At 36.2% G+C, this 18829-nt stretch overlaps 1 protein-coding gene across 26 annotated transcripts in view; it reads left to right on the top strand.

The window, feature by feature from the left end:
- Positions 1–18829, top strand: part of HDAC9 (histone deacetylase 9) — a 910581-nt gene that overhangs the window by 558025 nt on the left and 333727 nt on the right. For all 26 annotated transcript variants that reach the window (XM_073009077.1, XM_038004699.2, XM_038004721.2 and 23 more), the window contains 3 exons: positions 2931–3053; positions 6069–6282; positions 6756–6973. In XM_073009077.1, coding sequence (XP_072865178.1) covers positions 2931–3053; positions 6069–6282; positions 6756–6973 — 555 coding nt within the window. The remainder of the gene's footprint in view (positions 1–2930; positions 3054–6068; positions 6283–6755; positions 6974–18829) is intronic.

The raw sequence follows: 18829 nt of genomic DNA, 5'->3' as shown, positions 1-18829 counted from the left end.
CACCGCAATGCTAAGGTGGGATGGTCTTCCTGCCTTGCAAGAATGCTGGTCAGGATCTTTCATTGTGTCAGGTGAATGGTACCCCTCCCAATCTGTTAGTATGACTTTCAAGTGTGTCTGTACTCAGTTAGCAGTGTAGACTATGGCTCCAGGTCTTATTAAGAGATAAACGTGGAACAGATAGACTGCTGCGATCAAAAAGCATAGTTGAGGAAAGCTGTATTTAAAGAAAATAATTCGAGGGAAATGGTTTTTCAATTCTCTGAAGTAATTCTAGACCTTGAAAGTCTACCTAGATGCTGTGCCTGTTTCCTTATCTGTAATCCAAGGAGATAAGCTAAGCAATGTCCGGGTCCCTAAAGTTTCTATGAAACGACATACCGGTTAAGAGTCCTTGGGAAGAACCAACTATACCTAACAGATGTGGGGAACACAGAATCGTCCTTGCTTCATCAAGAATTGTCTCCATGACTTGAACATCCTGACATTTATAAAGTCACTGGAGCTTTCTTCTTGTGCCCAAGTCCCCAGACTCCCAATTGCACTCTTTTATTCCTGCCATGAGCCTCAGAGCCTGAGTTTGCTCCTCTTCTCCTCCAAAGCTACCAGCATTCTCCCTACTTTTCTCTGGTTCCCCTGTCTTCCAGCAGTGGCTGCAGATTCGTACTCCCTGTAGCAGCAGCTGTCAACAAATCTCATAGCCTTGGTCAGTTTAAAGGTTTTGTTGCTGGTCCCACATGGAAGCAAAATTGGGGAAATGACTCAGTTTCCTCATTGACAGCATGAGCATAATGGTAGCTTGAGAGTGCCTGTGAAGAACAGGTTAACCTACAAAATTTCTGGCCCAGGGCACCATGGTAGGTGCGGATTATCAGTACACTGCCAGAGGAAATGGAGCCACTCAAGTTTTATAGGAAACTACAAAGATCTGCAATCCCAGAGTAAGACTGTCCCCACATCTCTTCACTTTAGTCAAAGCCAGTGTGAGGAGCCAGTGTGTTGCTGCCATTATTACGTCTGAGAAGATATCTATTTCTCATTTTAGTTTAATTCTGGTTCCTGTGATGAGGTGGGAGGATATCACAGAAATTCTCTCTGGGAAACAAAGAAAAAACTCTTTTGTGAGGTCCATGGTATTTTTTGTGCCATTCTCCCAGTCCATGTCAAATCCCCTAGTCCGTATCTCAGTGCTGTGAGAAGCAGATACAACCTTGAATGAATATTATGCACTATTTAAGATGCATATTTTTCCACACTTATTTTCTCTCCAATGAATACAGATAAGTGAATAACATATCCTTTTATTTTAAATCACTATTTACTGCCAATAAGCTAGTTAAAATATTTTTGCTTCCTTATATGTTCCTTTTGTTCTTGTTCAGGTATGTATTCTATACTTAAAGTTTTCATGAAAAGCTTATTATTTATATGAGTAAAAGAGTAGCTTGCCTTTTTGTTTATAGCAAGTATGCAACTCTGTCTGATAGCTCATAAAATAAAATTGCAGTCTCACACATTGTAATTTTAAAATCTTTCCCAATAATCTTCATGCTATGTCACTTAGACATCTAATTTTTTAAAAGGCTGCATATAAAGTCAATGTAATGTTATTGCTATCAACATACCTCTTGATTTTCATGCACAAATATCTGACATGTTCCTTTGAGAAGTAACAAAATCTGAACTAGCTTTGAGTTCCAAGTTGCAATGAGAAAACTCCACATTTAACCCTGTGCTCTTATTATGTTAAGACTAGGACTCATCTCCAAACAAACGTATGATTGAGATGATGTTTTGGAATAACATCCTGTGTTTTGGTGGTGCATCACTCTTCAGTGACATTCTGAGGTTGCATTGTATTAGCACATGATATTTTCCCCAGTTAATTGATATCCCAGGTTTGTCCAGGGGAAAATCTACAGCTCCCCCAAACATGCTTGACAAGTTATTATATTTACTTTAGTCAAAGCCCGTGTGTGCAATATCCCTCTTGGAGGTGGTCTATTATTGGAGTCCCATATGCTTTTTGTTTGGGAAGAAAGCAGTCACTGTGTCATACTGTTACATGGAGTATTCTTTTTCAGGGATGTTGTTCCCTTGGGGACCATATCAGGCCAGAGTTCCTTGGTCTAATAAGACCTTTGTAACTCTTATTGTATAAAACTTCTGGGAGGGAAACAAGAGTTAAACAGAAAATGTAATTCAAGCAACCATATTAGGCCACATGTGGGAAAACATGACTCTTAGTAATGGATTAAAAAAGGTATTTGTTGTAAAAAGCACAGTGATGCCAAAACATTCAGGGTATTTCAGTGTAAATGAAGGCTATTGTGGCATAGGACTCGTAACATTTTAACATTTACTTTAGTTTCTGAATATGAATGATCTAAAAATACACCACACAGAATTGTCTATTCATAAATGTTTATAGTAAAAAAGATGTGATTACTATGGAAGACATATATGGTGATATTTCATCTAAGATTTTTCTTGGGTCAGTTTTCCCATCAATAAAATGACATTAAATGAAGAATCAGATGAAGATAATGACTGTGTTGGCATTATATACATTTTTTTTTTCACTGAGTAATACAAAAGAAGTAGACATACTAATCAGAATTATGCAATTTTATCATTGTACTTTATCAGCAGATGACAAACACGCTGACCGTATTTTGTATAGCCAGAATTTTATAAATGAATTTGCAAAAAATGAACATAGATGCCTTTTATTCAGATTTGATAACTATGTCTTAGGAAGAAATTTTTTATTTAAATTTTACATTATAACTTTTGGATACAGAAGTCATGAAATAAATACTTAAAATCTTTTCTTAATTATGGTAAGGCCCATTTTCTGAAATGAGAACATTTTACAGTAAAATTTGTGATACTGTGGTATTTTGAGACTCTCCTCTTTTTTTTAACAGCAAATGGTTTCACAGCAACGCATTCTAATTCACGAAGATTCCATGAACCTGCTAAGTCTTTATACCTCTCCTTCTTTGCCCAACATTACCTTGGGGCTTCCTGCAGTGCCATCCCAGCTCAATGTAAGTCATTGCACAGCATCAGCCTAAATCAACCCAAGCAGTATCTCTTCATAGGGGAACTCTCTTTCATGTTTTATATAGTTAGATTTAGAAAAACTTGACAGAGCCAGCATCTCCTTCACTGTTTGCTATTTGCTGTGTTGTTCAAAGACATTCAGTCTAATTTCAAATCAGAATTATCCTGGTTTCACATAATCATATGTAAACATAATAACTAACATTTGTATAATGGTTTATAGCTTTTAAAAAAGCACTTTCCAGATATATTATTTTAATAGCTCCACACAGCCATCCTGTGAAACAGAGATTACAGCCCACATTTTTACAGAAGGAGAAGCTGAGACTTGGAGAGTTTCAAAGCACAAGAGCACAGAGCCAGTAAGTGGCAGACCTGGAACACAAGCCAGGGCAGTGCTGAGAGGTACAGCTTCGAAAGCACAGTAGCATATGTTTATAGAATTTATTTTGTGAATGACTTTATTTTGGGAATTTAAGTTACTGACTCTCTGGTACTGACGAATATGTGTCTGGAAAACCTCTAAGAAAAATATTAAACTATTCCCAGAAGATTCAAAGTGAATCAATTAGTTTAAAAGTCCTGACAACTGAAATAGGTTCTTTCGGGAAGAAAGCAGTCACTGTATCATACTGTTACATGGAGGCCTAGAAGTCATTCCTTGTCCTGGCCTCTTTGCCTTAAAATGTCCTAGTACTCAGCAGAGAAAATGGAATACTAGAGATCTCTTTGCCAAAGCAGTGCTAAACTTGAAATGTTATTGTCATACTAGCAGAAGATAGCAATAATTATTCTATGCATATTCCCTAAAACCGTATCAGTTTTAGTTGTAAAAAATGTGTGGGTCTTATCCAGGATAATTCATCTCTGAAATGTTAATTAAATTGTATGCATACAGGGGTCATATGATACATTAGGTTTAGAGAAAAATTTATTCCAACTCTCATCACCAATTTGGCCAATCCTTACCTTCAAGTCTTCCACTGAGTTGAATGTGTCAAGTTCACATGTATGCTCAGTACATAGTTTCAATATGTATTTTAAAATCAAGCTAAGAGATATCTTATTATATCTGGTATTGTCAATAGACTATAATGTCATTTTATGTGGTACTGTGTTCTTATACCAATGAGGAAAAAACAAAATTTGGATGTCGTCTTATATCTGGGGATTATAAAAGAGAGCATTGAAAATACTGAATTCAGCTATGCTCTTAAAATTCCACATGAAACCTTTGTAAATGAAATGAAAAACAAAAAAGGAATTAGGAATGAAACTAAAAATAAATATTCACAGATAATATTTTACAGTTATCACTAATTAAAAATTATTTTCCCTTCTGTTTCTATTTCCTATCTTTTCTAACGGTAAGTAAATACCAACCCAAAAACTTCTTATGACACATGAATAGGCATTTTATTTTTACTTATTTTTGTATGTTCTAAGCCACTCCTCTCAATAACTCACACATGTACCACTTTTAATGTGGTCAAGGAAAATTTTTTCCCAAAGGACCAAGTACTAAAGCCAGACCATTTAATCTTTCAAAGGTAATACGATTTGGTACCATTGGATGAATAAACCAATGTGGTTTGGATTAAAGTTTCATTTTTCTTTGCTTCCATTTTGGTGTGGATGAGGCCATCACAATTAATTTTTCAAGTTTAGCATTGCTTTGCCAACGGGATCTCTAGTATTCCATTTCTCCACTGAATACTGGGAAATTTTAAGGAAAAGAGGCCAGGACAAGGAATCACTTCTAGATTAAACATTGCATTGACTTGCTGTGTGACTCAGACAAACCATTTACCTCTTTGTCCTTCAATTTCTCCATCGCTGAAAATTGCTTCGCCTCCCTGGTGCACAGCAATTTTGAAAGATGAAACTTGAGTTTTGAAAAGAAACATGCCACATAATTTTGAGGTATTAGAGTCCTGCTTTTGTAATAGCAAAATGACCACCATTCATTAAATCATTTGAATAGGATAATTCATTATTGCTATTGATGATATAATTATTATTGCCTTATTACTGTGTTATCATATATTTCAAGTTCTTAATAGCATTTTTATTTGATATCTTATTTCACTTGTAGTTTATTATACAAAATATCTGGAATGTCATTTTCAATATTTAGAGATTTGGGGATCTGTTATGAATTAATATAAACTGTTTAAATCAAATTTCTGCATATTTTTACCTCCTTTCATTGGGTTATTTTAAGAATTTAATTTTTAGAATTAAACACTGGACACTTACAGCTCTGTGAAATTATTAGAAGCCATGTAGAGAAAGGGTAAATTGTTCCTTTTGCTTGCAACTCTAAAATTACAGTCCATCTTATCTCCAGCTTCTTAATCCCCATGATATAGTCTTTGAATAAATTTTACCTTTCTGGTATGCCTTTAACTTAAACAGTGTATAAAATATTTTAGAAATATACTTTCCACTTATTAAGCCTGAAATAAGCATTTTTTTGTTTTTTTTTTATTGACACATAAAAGGTACATAATTTGTGGTTTACAACATAATGATTTGATATATGTATACATTGTAGAGTGACTTAAGCTAATTAACATATGCATTGTCTCACATACTTATTTTTTATGGTGAGAACACTGAAAATCTATTCTCTCAGAAATTTTCACATGTACAATATATTGTTATTAACTGTAGTCATCATGTACAATAGATCTCTTGAATTTATTCTTTCCACCTAAAATTGTGTACGTAGCATCACTTCTGACTTTAATTTAAAAAACTTTTTATGTTCAATACAATGACAATATTAAATCGTCTTCAGTGCTCCAACCCTATTTTTATTTCTTCTTTATTGAGTTGAGTTAGTTGAAAAGGTCCATTTTCCCTGCTCAGCCATTGGGTAAGATGGGGCTTTTGTTTTGGGAAGCTACGGCATAGGAAACTTGTCTAATGATGTAGAGACCCAGTGACCCACATGGATGAAAGAGGATTAACATCTTTGTTATTTCTCAACACAGGCTTCGAATTCACTCAAAGAAAAGCAGAAGTGTGAGACGCAGACGCTTAGGCAAGGTGTTCCTCTGCCTGGGCAGTACGGGGGCAGCATCCCGACGTCTTCCAGCCACCCTCATGTTACTTTAGAGGGAAAGCCGCCCAACAGCAGCCACCAGGCTCTCCTGCAGCATCTATTATTGAAAGAACAAATGCGACAGCAAAAGCTACTTGTAGCTGGTAATTCATTATGGACCTTTTGCGGATCATTTTAGGATTTTATTTTATTAGTGATCCAGGATAATATCTCTTTTACTTAAGACCCTGATAGAGATCCACAGTGCTATACAAAAGTCTCCCTGATACCTGGTACTGTGGGAAAGGCTATCACCTCTATTTATTCCTTCAGATCCAACTGGGGTAGGAGGACTCACCTCATTTAACCTTTATTCATACCAGACTAGACTGGTGAGTTGTATGGTCAGATGTGTACCTGTCCAATGCCCTGACATTTCTCTCTTCCCACACCTGACCTTTTGACCACACCTTCTGTTGTTTGCCTGGTAGCATGACTAATTCACTAATTTTCTTATAGTTTATACCATATATCTGTTTTCTTTGGCTTCTTAATCTTTTCTTAAAATTGTGCGTGTGTGTGTGTGTATGTGTGTGTGTGTATACACACATATACATGTATTTTTTTTTTTTTTCAGGTGGCGTTCCCTTACATCCTCAGTCTCCCTTGGCAACAAAAGAGAGAATTTCACCTGGCATTAGAGGTACCCACAAATTGCCCCGTCACAGACCCCTGAACCGAACCCAGTCTGCACCTTTGCCTCAGAGCACGTTGGCTCAGCTGGTCATTCAACAGCAACACCAGCAATTCTTGGAGAAGCAGAAGCAATACCAGCAGCAAATCCACATGAACAAAGTAAGCCTCCAAGCCAAGTCAAAATGTTCTAACCGCTGGTTTGGAAATTGGGGATCTCTTCACTGATATGGGTGTATAAGAGGAATGTTGATGGGAGTCACAGCAAAAAGGATGTGATCATCCTAAGCCTGCTCTCTTGGCTCAAGGACAGCATCACAATATCAGTGTTTTAACCACCATTATGTTCATGAGACATTTGTACAAAATTGAGATGATACATTTGCAAGATCTTTTATGATCAGGTATCTATTTTGGTACACAACCCCATATAGGCCTATATATGTGGAGCCTCATTTTTTAGTGTTGCAGAAAAGATTTGAGGCAGACTTGAATGTGGTGCATTGACATGTCAAAAAGTTTGTACAGGTGATGGCAGATAGGCCAAGGTTAGCCAGTAAGGCACTTCTCAGCAACTTGTATGCATCTATGTTACATTTACTTTGCATATGCCCCACTTCATTCCAATAAGCGTTTGGAATAGTTTCTCAGAAACTTGTGATCATTTCTTCCTGGAAGTCTTAATGTTGCTAAAATGGACAGCGGATGTCTGTACCATACCACATCCTTAGGAGCTCTCCTGCTGAGGCAACTACAAAGAAACAGTGATTGCAGCATAATATCAAACCGGCCAGTAAAGGATTTTCTATGAATTTGTAAGCAAAATGATATTAAAGAACCTGGTCTGGACAGTTTTTCCACTACTCTTTGCTGTGGTAGGCTTAAAAAAGCACCATCTTCTCATTCCTGGAAAATTCCTGGAAAATATTAAGGTCCTGAATATTAAGATTCTATTCCCTTGCCTTTGTGCTGTATCATCTACAAGTATGTTACAGAGGCATGAGAGGCATTATATTGCAAACTGATAGTTTGTTTACTGATAAATGGATAGCTAAAACCTGGCTTAGTAATAACTTTGTTGTACCATGATATAAGAAACAAACAAAACAAAACAAAATAAACTCTCACGGGCAGACGCCTAATCATCTTTATAATGGCAGTAGGGGAGAGGGATCTTCATCACGTGCTGGTTTTAGGGCAAGTGTTGCTGGAGTTTTTCTCTTCTTTTGGCCTCCATGGTAACAAGGGCAGAGCCATGAAGGAAGCATAGATTGGATACCATGCTTCTGAACAGAAATTTTTCCAGACTAGCCCTTTGCTACTCTCAAAGTAGCAAAAGTATGTGTGGGATTGGGGTGCTAGAGATGGGGTGGCTGGCAGGGGCAACTCTCTCTCTAACCTTTTAGGATACATTGCAGACCCTTTATGTGTCATTAGGTAATGCCTACTTTATTGCTGTAGCACTTCTCTAAATTTAGCAAATTATTTCATATCAAATTATTTTATATCAAATCAGTATCATCAGGAGAGAGTCAATTTCCTTCTCTGACTAATGGCATAATACTCCTTGACTTGTATGTGACTCTGCATATGTTTTCTATGTTATGGTAGAGTTAGGTTTGTTTATTTGTTTTGTGGCCTTTCGGCACAACTTAAAATTATTAGGTATTCTTGAAAAATTGTCCACTGTTTAGGGCAAGAAATGTATGTGGGAGGGAAGATTAGGGATCTTATTTTTTGCCTTATAGTGTTTCGATCTGGAATTAGGTTTGTTTATAAAACCAGTATTAGATAGTAGATGGGCTTTTCTGCCATGCTTAGTTCTATTTCCTAGAAACACATGGATGTACATATTCTACTATGGTAAAGTAGGTAAATTACTCCATTTGACATTGTGATCTACAAATGGTTTCTATGAATACCTTTAAGAATATTTTGGAATACAGTTTTTTATTAACTAATTGCCACCGTTTCAGATTCAGATGGTATGCTAATATCAGAATCTTTCCTTTTCAGTATCAAACTCGAGATTTTGACAGGCGGATGCTAACCTCAGTCACACTGGATAAAACTCAGATGAAAAGCAGGCATTTGCATTTTAGCAATGAGAAAAGCAAATCTTATCAGAGACCTTTTCCCATGTGGAGCTGATTCCTTTGAGTCTGTTAAGAATTCTTCCCCAAATTAGAAACAAACCTATACTTTTAGGTACATGTTTGTACAGTGGTTTGATTATTAAATCTTGTCTTAATTAGGCAAAATGAAGAACAGAAAACTTCAAAGTCCAAAGCTGATCTTTATACGTTAACCTCTCTCAGCTTGGGTGTTTAGATGACTCAAGCAGGTCGCCAGTTGGCTTTTCTCCAAGTATGTATTCCATATGTTTAATCAAGTTGGCATATGCACATTGGGTATTCTCCAGATTTTGAAAATATTTTACCTGCCCTCAGTTGTCTAAGGGGACAGAGAGGAAGCTTATTAAAGAAAATATCAAACCCGTGCCTTACTCTGAAATAATCACAATAGAACCCTTAAGAAGTGAAGGGCTAGTATTCACCTGCTCCCGTGAGGTGACAAGGATATTTATTTCACATTGGGTCAGATTCATAACTTAGATGCCCAAAGCTAACATGTTTCTGTATAATATATTGCTACATACTTGATTTAACCATTTAGAATGCCCATTAGTAAGAAATCACTACAGAAATTTTGTCACTTTCCCCCATTTCCGTGGATGAACCTTCATGAAACCCATTCAAATTGGAGCGATGGTCCTTACACTTGAGATACTTATAGCAGGAAATACAGGCACACATGAAAATGTCGACATGCAAATGACATATTTAAATATGTCTTCTTTTATTTCCTTTTTATGGTTCTTTTTTGAGGAATTTAGAGAAACAAAAAATGAAGTGGGAACAAGAAAATATAAGTAGGATTATTTCTAAACCTGTATCAAATTAAATATGATGGGCTTCCTGGTATAAAATTTGTAGTAATGTGTTTGAGTTACTAATAATCTTCTGAAGAATTAGAAGCAAAGCTATAGTTTTAGGGGCATAGGTGATGCAGTGATTGACTTATTAAATTTGAAAGAGTTTTTCATATCTTGCTATTATTTTAATATGTTTATAAAATATTCATGTTCAGTGTAAATATATATTGTAACTGTTATTAATCATACAAAATAATTTACCTACATCTTGCCTTATACTTTAATGTCATATTTTGGATATTTGTGGGATATTTGTGTGTCGTAAGATTATTTGCCTCTTATAGTTATGGTGTATGTGTTCAAGGGCTTAGCAGAAATATCCCTGGAATGGGCTTTTATAGTATTTATACTGTTATGTCTGCCAGTAACTAATGGGGAGAGTCAGAAAGAAGAGTGCTAGGCTGGAGAGGAAACCCTGTCAGAATGATTTATCTCTGCTCATAGCTTGAATATTCTATTTTTCACTGAAACTATTTTAGAAGTTTAATCATAAAAAAATCAGGGCTTACAACATTTGATCTTTTGTTTTCTGAGACATCTACAAATCAGAAATGCATTAAACAATTTCAATTGCTAATATATGGTATTAATATTTTGTGCAATGATGTCATTACACATTCATTTATATCATTTTTCCCAAGTACCATGGAAGAACCTTTTCAAAAAATTAAGAGTTTCTTTATACCAGCATCAAGAGAAGACTGATGCTTTTGCCAGTACACCTTGTTTTTCTCAGTGGAGGGAAAAAGTTTCTAAAGTAGAACTTCCCTCAAATACAAAATAGCAAACAAAAAGTAATAAGGTATTGGTAATTTTCTCCTGAGCCCATTTCAAGTTTAAATATTACCACAGGATTTTTTTCTGGTGAAATAAAACTGTGATTGATTAAAACAGACTATATACCAGTTGTTTAGGAATATTGATGATTTTAAAGAAGTATTCTAAGCATTGCCTAAAAAAATAAAAGGGCAAATCTCTAGTTACTTCACTATTTGAATGATATATAGAAATTTTTCAAAATCTCTTCAGGCATTTTTGTTGTGAGGTAATTTGACATAGATCTCTGCCATGGCCCATCCCCTTGACAACATTATTCTTTATTTCTCTGTTATAGTATTAAGAGAATTGCAGTAATTCATGCCTAACAGTTTCTATTTTAACTAGAATATTAATACTTTTTAATGTCTGTTTTTCATATTCATTCCATTACATCCATAAGAGCAGAAATTTTAAGAAAATTTATACTTTGTTTAGTACTTACCTTAATGAATTATTAAACTATGTATGTATGCATTAAACAAATCATTAAATGCTGTGTGCAGACACAGTTTTAAGCACTAGGAAAACAGCCTTCGGTATCCTCATGGAGCTTACAGGTTGTGGAGCAGGGATTGAAATATTCAAATAAACAGTAATACAGGCCCGGCACAGTGGCTCACGCCTATAATCCCAGCACTCTGGGAGGCCGAGGTGGGCAGATAAGCCGAAGTGGGGAGTTTGAGACTAGCCTGACTAACATGGAGAAACCTCATCTCTACTAAAAATACAGAAACTTAGCCAGGTATGGTGGTGCACGCCTGTAATCCCAGCTACTCGGGAGGCTGAGGCAGGAGAATAGCTTGAACCTGGGAGGCAGAGGTTGCAGTGAGCCGAGATTCTACCATGGCGCTCCAGCCTGGGCCACAAGAGCGAAATTCCATCTCAAAACAAACAAACAAAAACAGTAATACAGTGTGCTAAGTATTAAGAAAGGAGACATGAGAAAGAAAACTGATAACTTTAAGGAAATAAAATTTGAATTAATTACTTCTCTGGATTATCTTGTTCTTGTTATATCTCACTCGCTTTCTTTTTCTTTCTTGCTGGCTCGCTTGTTCTCTTGCTTTCTTCCTTTCTTTTTCTTTCTTATATGCTCTGTGATAAATATCTTGTGCATTCCTATGACTGGCTATCAGCCAACACTTTTTTAAAAACTTACATAAATCATGAGATGATATCTTATATATGCCAAGGTTCAGTCTAGATATAAGTATTTATTATATATTTATTACTGTGATACTTAGGCATTTTGACATGAGTGCTATTTTATCATAATAAAAATATATCTAAGACAAGACCAGTGAATGTGAGGTCAAGCAGATGTCCTGTGTTGCCCTTATTAAAACAGGTAGATGTTATGTTCTGACAAGCAAGGCATGAATATAATTATGCTCAAATGCTGGATCTGAGCAAATGGGGAGCTTTCATTAGCTTTTGGAAGAGAATTTGACTGTTTATTTGAGTAGTATCTGTTTTATTCCTTTTTGACATAATTTTCTAACATGAATGTTATATATTCTCTGAAATCCTCTTGATTTATACCCATTCCCTGTCCCCAGCCATTCATCCACAGTGACCTAAGAGAGTATATCCTTTCATGCTTGTGGTCACATACAAACATAGCATGCATGCCTGTGTGTGTGTTAATGTGTTGCCTTGTAAAGTGTCCCAGAAGGCAGTTATAATGTAGAACTATTTTGTGCACTATTGAAAAAAGTATATATTTTGAGAAGGAGATTAATTAGAAGAACAATTCTTTACATGTGTGTATATTCCAAAAGTTTACATTTTTAAAAGTTATACTTCATATTCTCAAACAGACACTTTATATTAGCTGTATTCTAATGCAATTCTATCCATGGCCTACTTGTAAGCAAATTAAATGTTAAGTATAATTACACAAGGGCCATTTACCCACTTTTGACTTTTGCTGCACTTGTTTCTTCTAGTGTACCTCTTCCTCCCTTTGTTTTAGGCACTGTGCATCTTCTCAGCACCTTCTCCATAGATACCTTAGGGTAGGTTCATTTAAAAACTATCAGCTCACTTTTATATGGAGGATCTACTATGAGCTGGACTCCATACCAGAATTCTTACGTCTACCATCCCATCAGCCTTAACAACTCACACTTTTTTCGTTCAAGAAAATTAATTTTACAGTGTTGAAGTAGACTGAGCAAGGTGGCAGGGCTAGTGCAGAGCTGAAATCCTGACCTAGGTTGTATGACACAAAAGCCTGTCTTTAACTATTTGTGCCTGTGATTTCAGTCTTATTTTATCACCAAGCAGGAAACCCGCTTTTCCTAATTTTATTTTTGTCTAAAAGTAGGAAATTCACAATTAAAAACAAGGCAAACAAACATTGAAAAAAATAGGATGATCTTATTTTTCTTTTGCACTGGTTTGGATTTGCCACGATGAAGAAATCCCCTTTCCCAACCCTGCCACCCAACTTTCCACACATTGCCCTCCTTCCAGTTACTCACTTGGCAGTCTCTGCGGGTGGACCCGACAGTGAGACATTCCGATATCCTGTTGGATTATCAGGCTTTCCAAACGGTGCAGAGTGAATGCAGGACAGAGCCAACTACGGCCAGGCCACATTTCATTCCTTTGTCGCGTGTTGTCACATTGCTCTTGTTTTAGATTGGACAAACATCTTCTCACAGCAGTTCTGGGCAAGCCTGAAGCTGGAAGTTACTGACTTCATCAGGTTCAACTGAAATGCAAATGTTGGCATCTCATCTATGGGTGGTTGGAAAATGCCTTGTTTTATGTTTTGAAAAATGGATGAGTAGAAACTTGAACTGGGCTTTCATTTAGGAAAGTAGGCATTACTGTTGTCAGGTTTAATTTCTCTCCATCCATTTGACAGCTTGTTTCCATGCAGGGTCTTTTAATCACCAATTTAGGATTACATTTTGCCCATTACATGGATAGTATGTCCAAAAACTTTAGCAAGCATTGAAAAGCCATCTTAATTTTATAATAGTAAAAAGCCTCCTGGATTATTTATGTATCTATAGAGGTTTATAAAAGAAACTTTCACTTTACCCTTAAATCGATGTTATTCTGATATAATTGGCCCAATATAAATAGATTCTTTTAAATACGTAGTGGGCTCCAAAAAAATCCACTTATACAATACCAGCTTATATCATCACAAGGAATTCATATAGATGTATTTCACTATATAATTACAAGTTGATGGTTTCTAATATACAGAAAGTGGCTTGTTGCTTTATTATTAGATGTGATGAAATCCTGTGTTTGGAAAAGAAACAAAATGACCATTTCAGTGGATTAATGTGCAGCATTCATAAACATTCCCAGTGCTGCTTTCATAACTTGGAGACCAAGGGAAGGGACCTAGACCTTTCCTTTTCACTCTACACTGTTAATCTAGTCAGAGACGCTTTTATTGAATGAGGAAAACAATAGTTGGACATGACTATGAGGTAAGAAAACGGGGAAGAAAAGTATCTGGGGAATTAAACCACGTGAGTTGTTTGACTGATGTTGATTCCAGGCAGTTCAAAGAGAAAGGGAAGCTAAATAATTTGGTTGTTTCCCAACCTTGACAAGTAGTTTCATGTGACAGAATGAAAAAATTAGGTCTTGCTAAGGAATTTTTAATATAGTTAAGTGATTTGTGGACATGAAAACTGCCAGTAGGCCAGTAAGTAGCAGTCTCTCTTTTTTATTTTTATTTATTTATTTTTTTAACATATTTTGGTAGCTTGCAAGTTCCTGGTTTAGTTCTTTTTTTCCTGTGTCTTTCAGCTCTTCCTCTAACTACTTACGAAATCTGGGGAACTACAGTGACCCTGAAATGTCATCTGGTCTAGAGTATTCCTCTTCCTGCAGGCAGAAGTGCATCCAGAGCTATGCTCTCATATCCTAAATGTTCTTCTACTCTCTTGCGATTAACCTAGTTGTATCAGCTGGCAATATAAATTCCTACAACAGTCTCCGGTCATGGAATAATTGATGATGTTCCACAAAGACTTATCTATTAACAACCATTACATTTCATTCTGGAAATGAAAATAAAGAAGACATGTTCTTTCCCTTGAGTGGCTCAAAGACCTGTAAACAGATCATTATAATCAAATATGACTCTATCAAATGCATAGCTCATGTGAAGTACAAAATATATCATCCTGATAGATTTTTCAAGAGAAATTTCTGAGGTCTTGCACAATTATTGGTTTTGCAAGATTGGTCAAGATACTCAGCCTTTTTGTTTAATAATTCCATAAACAGCAAATTTTTGAGGTTTACAGTGAGGATTACATGAGAGAACATATCTGAAAGTGCTTTGTAAACATGGTAAGCACCTCTAAAATCTTACACAGTATTTATATTCTTCCAAATCTTTGCTATTGTGACAGTGCTGTGACAAACATAGGAGTGCAGATATCTCTTTGATATACCGACTTCCTTTCTTTTATGTATATACCTAGCAGTAGGATTGCTGAATCATATGGTAGCACTATTTTTAGTTTCTTGAGGAGCCTCCAGATTGTTCTCCATAATGGTTGTACTAATTTACATTCCCACCACCAGTGTCCGAGGGTTCCCCTTTCTCCACATGCTCACCTGCATTCATTACTGTCCATCTTTTGGGTAAAAGCATTTTAACTGGGGTGAGATGATGTCTCATTGTAATTTCGATTTTCATTTCTCTGATGATTAGTGATGTTCAACATTTTTTTCATATAGTGTTGGCCATTTGTATGTCTTTTGAGAAGTGTCCATTCAGATCTTTTGCCCATTTTAAAATCAGATTATTAGATTTTTTTCCTGTTAAGTTGTTTGAGTTCCATATATATCCTGGTTATTAATCCCTTGTCAGGGGGGTAATTTGCAAATGTTTCCTCCCATCCTGTGGGTTTTAGCTTCATTTTGCTGATTGTTTCCTTTGTTGGTCACTGTGTTTAATTGGGTTTGCACTGCTTTCCAGTTTACCAAAATAAAGAATTGATCAATGGAGGAAAGGGAGATGTTTATGAGTTGGAAGAGAGGGATTCATTGGTTTGAGATTTTGTCTATTTTGAGACCCATTCCAAAACTGTCAATGATTAGCAAAGAGAATAAGGATGCCTTTCTGCACTGTGCCTCTATTTTCTACTCTTAAAGAGAAAAGGAGGAAAACTTGGTCAGAAAGTATACTGTCAACTGAAGGATCCTAAAGATTATCAGGGAAAAAAATCCTATTATGTAATTTTTAGAAGGACATAAAATTATGCAGTGCTATAAAAGAAGGGAAAACTGCTTATTTGTGTCCTAGTTAAAAACATTGCCCCAACCCCCGCCAAGAAGTCTTGATTAAGAATTCTACACTCTTGCTGAGGATTGTATGTTCGGAAAATTCAGTCTTCCTCTTCTACTTTTGCCTCCCTAAATCCAGTCTTCCATAGCAGCCAGAATGATCATTTCTAAATGCAAACCAAATCACGTTATGGTTAAAACACCCTGCTTGCTCCTTCTCCTTTGCAGGATAAAATCCAAACACTTTTACGTGGCCTACAAGGCTGTCATGATCTGATTCTTGCCTCCTCCCCTTGCCTTCATCATCTCCTCCCTTCCCTCTCTCTCTAGGCTCCAGCCACACTGGCCCCCTCTCTTATCTTTGGGGAATCTCATTCCATCTCCATGAGTTGTGCCAGCCACTGTTTGTGTGGAAGGCTCAACCTCCACCTCCTCTCATGGTACAGTTGTGTTTTGGGGTCTGTCTCAGCTCAAACCTCACCTAGTGAGAGGACTCTTTATTGCCCATCCAAACGAGAGTAAACGAAACACCCGCCTGCTCACCCCTTCCTTCATCGTTCCCTGTCACTTCAAGTTTTATTTTTCAGTTGCTAATTTTCTGCCTCCCCTACTATGTGCTGGGATCTTGCTTGATTGACCACTCTTTTCCTAAGGCCTAGCATATAGCAAACGCTCAATTAAAAAAAAAAAAATGTTGGAAGAATGAAAAGATGGGTGGGCAATGTTCTCAAACTAGTTGGAACAAACCTTCAGTTTCCTTCCCAGAAGGGAACACTTATTGAAGTTACTGCAATATTGTGAAGTTTTGAGAACCAGAGGAAAAAAATTTAATTGCAGGCATTGTTTTGGACAATCATTTAGAGTTAAAAAGATAAAGCAGCATTTATTAAAAATTCACTTGGTGCTTAGATTAATTTTGAACCTCTTTAATATTGCTTAGAAATGGTATTTTTCAGTTTAGACTTCAATTTGTATGAATAATGAAACAATATTTAGAAAATGTTTCTTCTCTTGTTATTTAATTTTGGTTCTATTTCCCTAAAATGCACAGAAGCAAAATGACATGGAGTATTATTTTGGCTTGAGGTTGGAGTTCTACTCCAAGTAGACCTCTCAATTTAAAAGCCCTCCAAGCTCTGCATGTTGTTTTTGAGAACAGTTGGTCCATACCTAATCTATTTGTGAATTGAGACAGAATTTTATCATTATTTTTAAATCTAGTTTCCTTGGAGCTTAAGGGAAAGGTTTTATTTTCCAAAGGAAGAATATTACATTTATTTAAAAGAAAAAAGAAGCAAAACAACAAAACAAAACAAAAAAACAACTTGTGCTGTTGCCATTCCCCAAGTACAATCTGTCTTAAAATCTGAGGCAAAATAAGAAAGTGGTGAGTTGCATTGAAGGTCATTTTGCATAGTTTAAAAATCGTATTCAAACACTTGTATTTAATGATGTGTTGACAATGTCAGAAAATCAGATGTCTATCAGGAACAGATTTACTCTTTATATGATCCTGTTCTTAGTTGATATTTTGTATCTGAAGATATTTGTTGGGATGCAAAGGATTTCTGTGGGAAACATTAAAATTATAGAAATTAAGCATATTTTATTTAAAAGTATGTATGCTTATAGTGACTTATAGACTTGTATAAAGTTATGTAATTTACACAGAGGTGAACTTACAGTGCTAACGTGTAAAGATTAGTGACAGTCTTTAAATATTATTTAATGAGTTTTTCATCGTGTGCCAACAGAATATATGATGTTAAACATGGAATGTAAGATTCTGAAAATAAGGATTTGGTATAATTATGACCTGGGCAGGGACTGATAAAAATTGAAGTTTAGTTGTAATCCTTGAAGACATTCAGAATTTGGATAAATTACTGTGGTATCTGGCACACAGAACATCTGTTTGAGTATATATAAGTGTGTGTGTTACAAACTCAGAATGGTCATAGGCTGCCCATGGCATGCTTAGTGTTTGGCGCAATTGCTGTACAGTAGCATGGAGAATAGGGAGACAGCCTGACGGATGAGTACGAGCACAGACAAAAGGCAAAGGAGAAGCTGTGCAGCTGCACTCTTCTTCATCTCTGCTGGGTTCTCCTCCAAAGTAACTCACCTGGTGTCAGACGAGTGGCACACGGTGTGTTTTACAGATGAGGCCTCAGCAGAGATTCACACAGGCTTGCACAGTTATCTGTCCCACAGATGTTTCGTCTTCTGTTTTCTAGCCAGCAAGGCAACAGCTCGACTTTGCTAGGGGATCACCTCCAGATGTTCAACCAAAGAGAGACCCTGCCACCCCACTGAGAGTAAGCAGACATCTCCTAACTACATCTGGGGCCACTCAGTGGCAGTACAAATTAGAAAAGGGTTAGCCCATACCAGCTTTGCAGTGGTCATATTTGTAGTTGAAAAACACATAGAAAACAAGAAATTCCAAATACTCACTTTCCTAGTAAATAGTTGGAAATTTACAAATAGCACCAAGTAAATTTATAGGAAATTATTCAAATCTGGCAGGCAGGAATTTCTCTGTGACTTTTGTTTGTAAATTTTCCTTGCTGAAGTTAATTGAAATTTTTTCCACTGTGACAAATTTGACTGTTTAAACAAAAACAGCCTTAGTCAGATACCTAAAATAAAATAAGAAGTGCAGATTAACTCCCTTTCTGCTTTTATATTTTGCAACACTGGCACCGGATGTCCCATTTGTCTTTTTTGTATTTTGTGAATCTTTACAAAGAGCATATTTTATTCCAGAGAAGATGAAAAGGGGTAGTTATTGCTCCTGTAGACATTGACTTTGTTTTATAACGTAGGAGGAAAAAGTGTCAAAGCATTGTTACTAAGCATTAGTAATTTTTTCAGAAACGTATGAAGCTCCAACTAGGTGTTATGCAATGTATTAGGTACTGGGATGT

The sequence above is a fragment of the Chlorocebus sabaeus genome, chromosome 21 (assembly GCF_047675955.1).
Source record: "Chlorocebus sabaeus isolate Y175 chromosome 21, mChlSab1.0.hap1, whole genome shotgun sequence".
Taxonomy (NCBI): domain Eukaryota; kingdom Metazoa; phylum Chordata; class Mammalia; order Primates; family Cercopithecidae; genus Chlorocebus; species Chlorocebus sabaeus.
The sequence above is the reverse complement of the archived record's forward strand: the minus strand, read 5'-3'. Positions and strand labels throughout refer to the sequence as shown.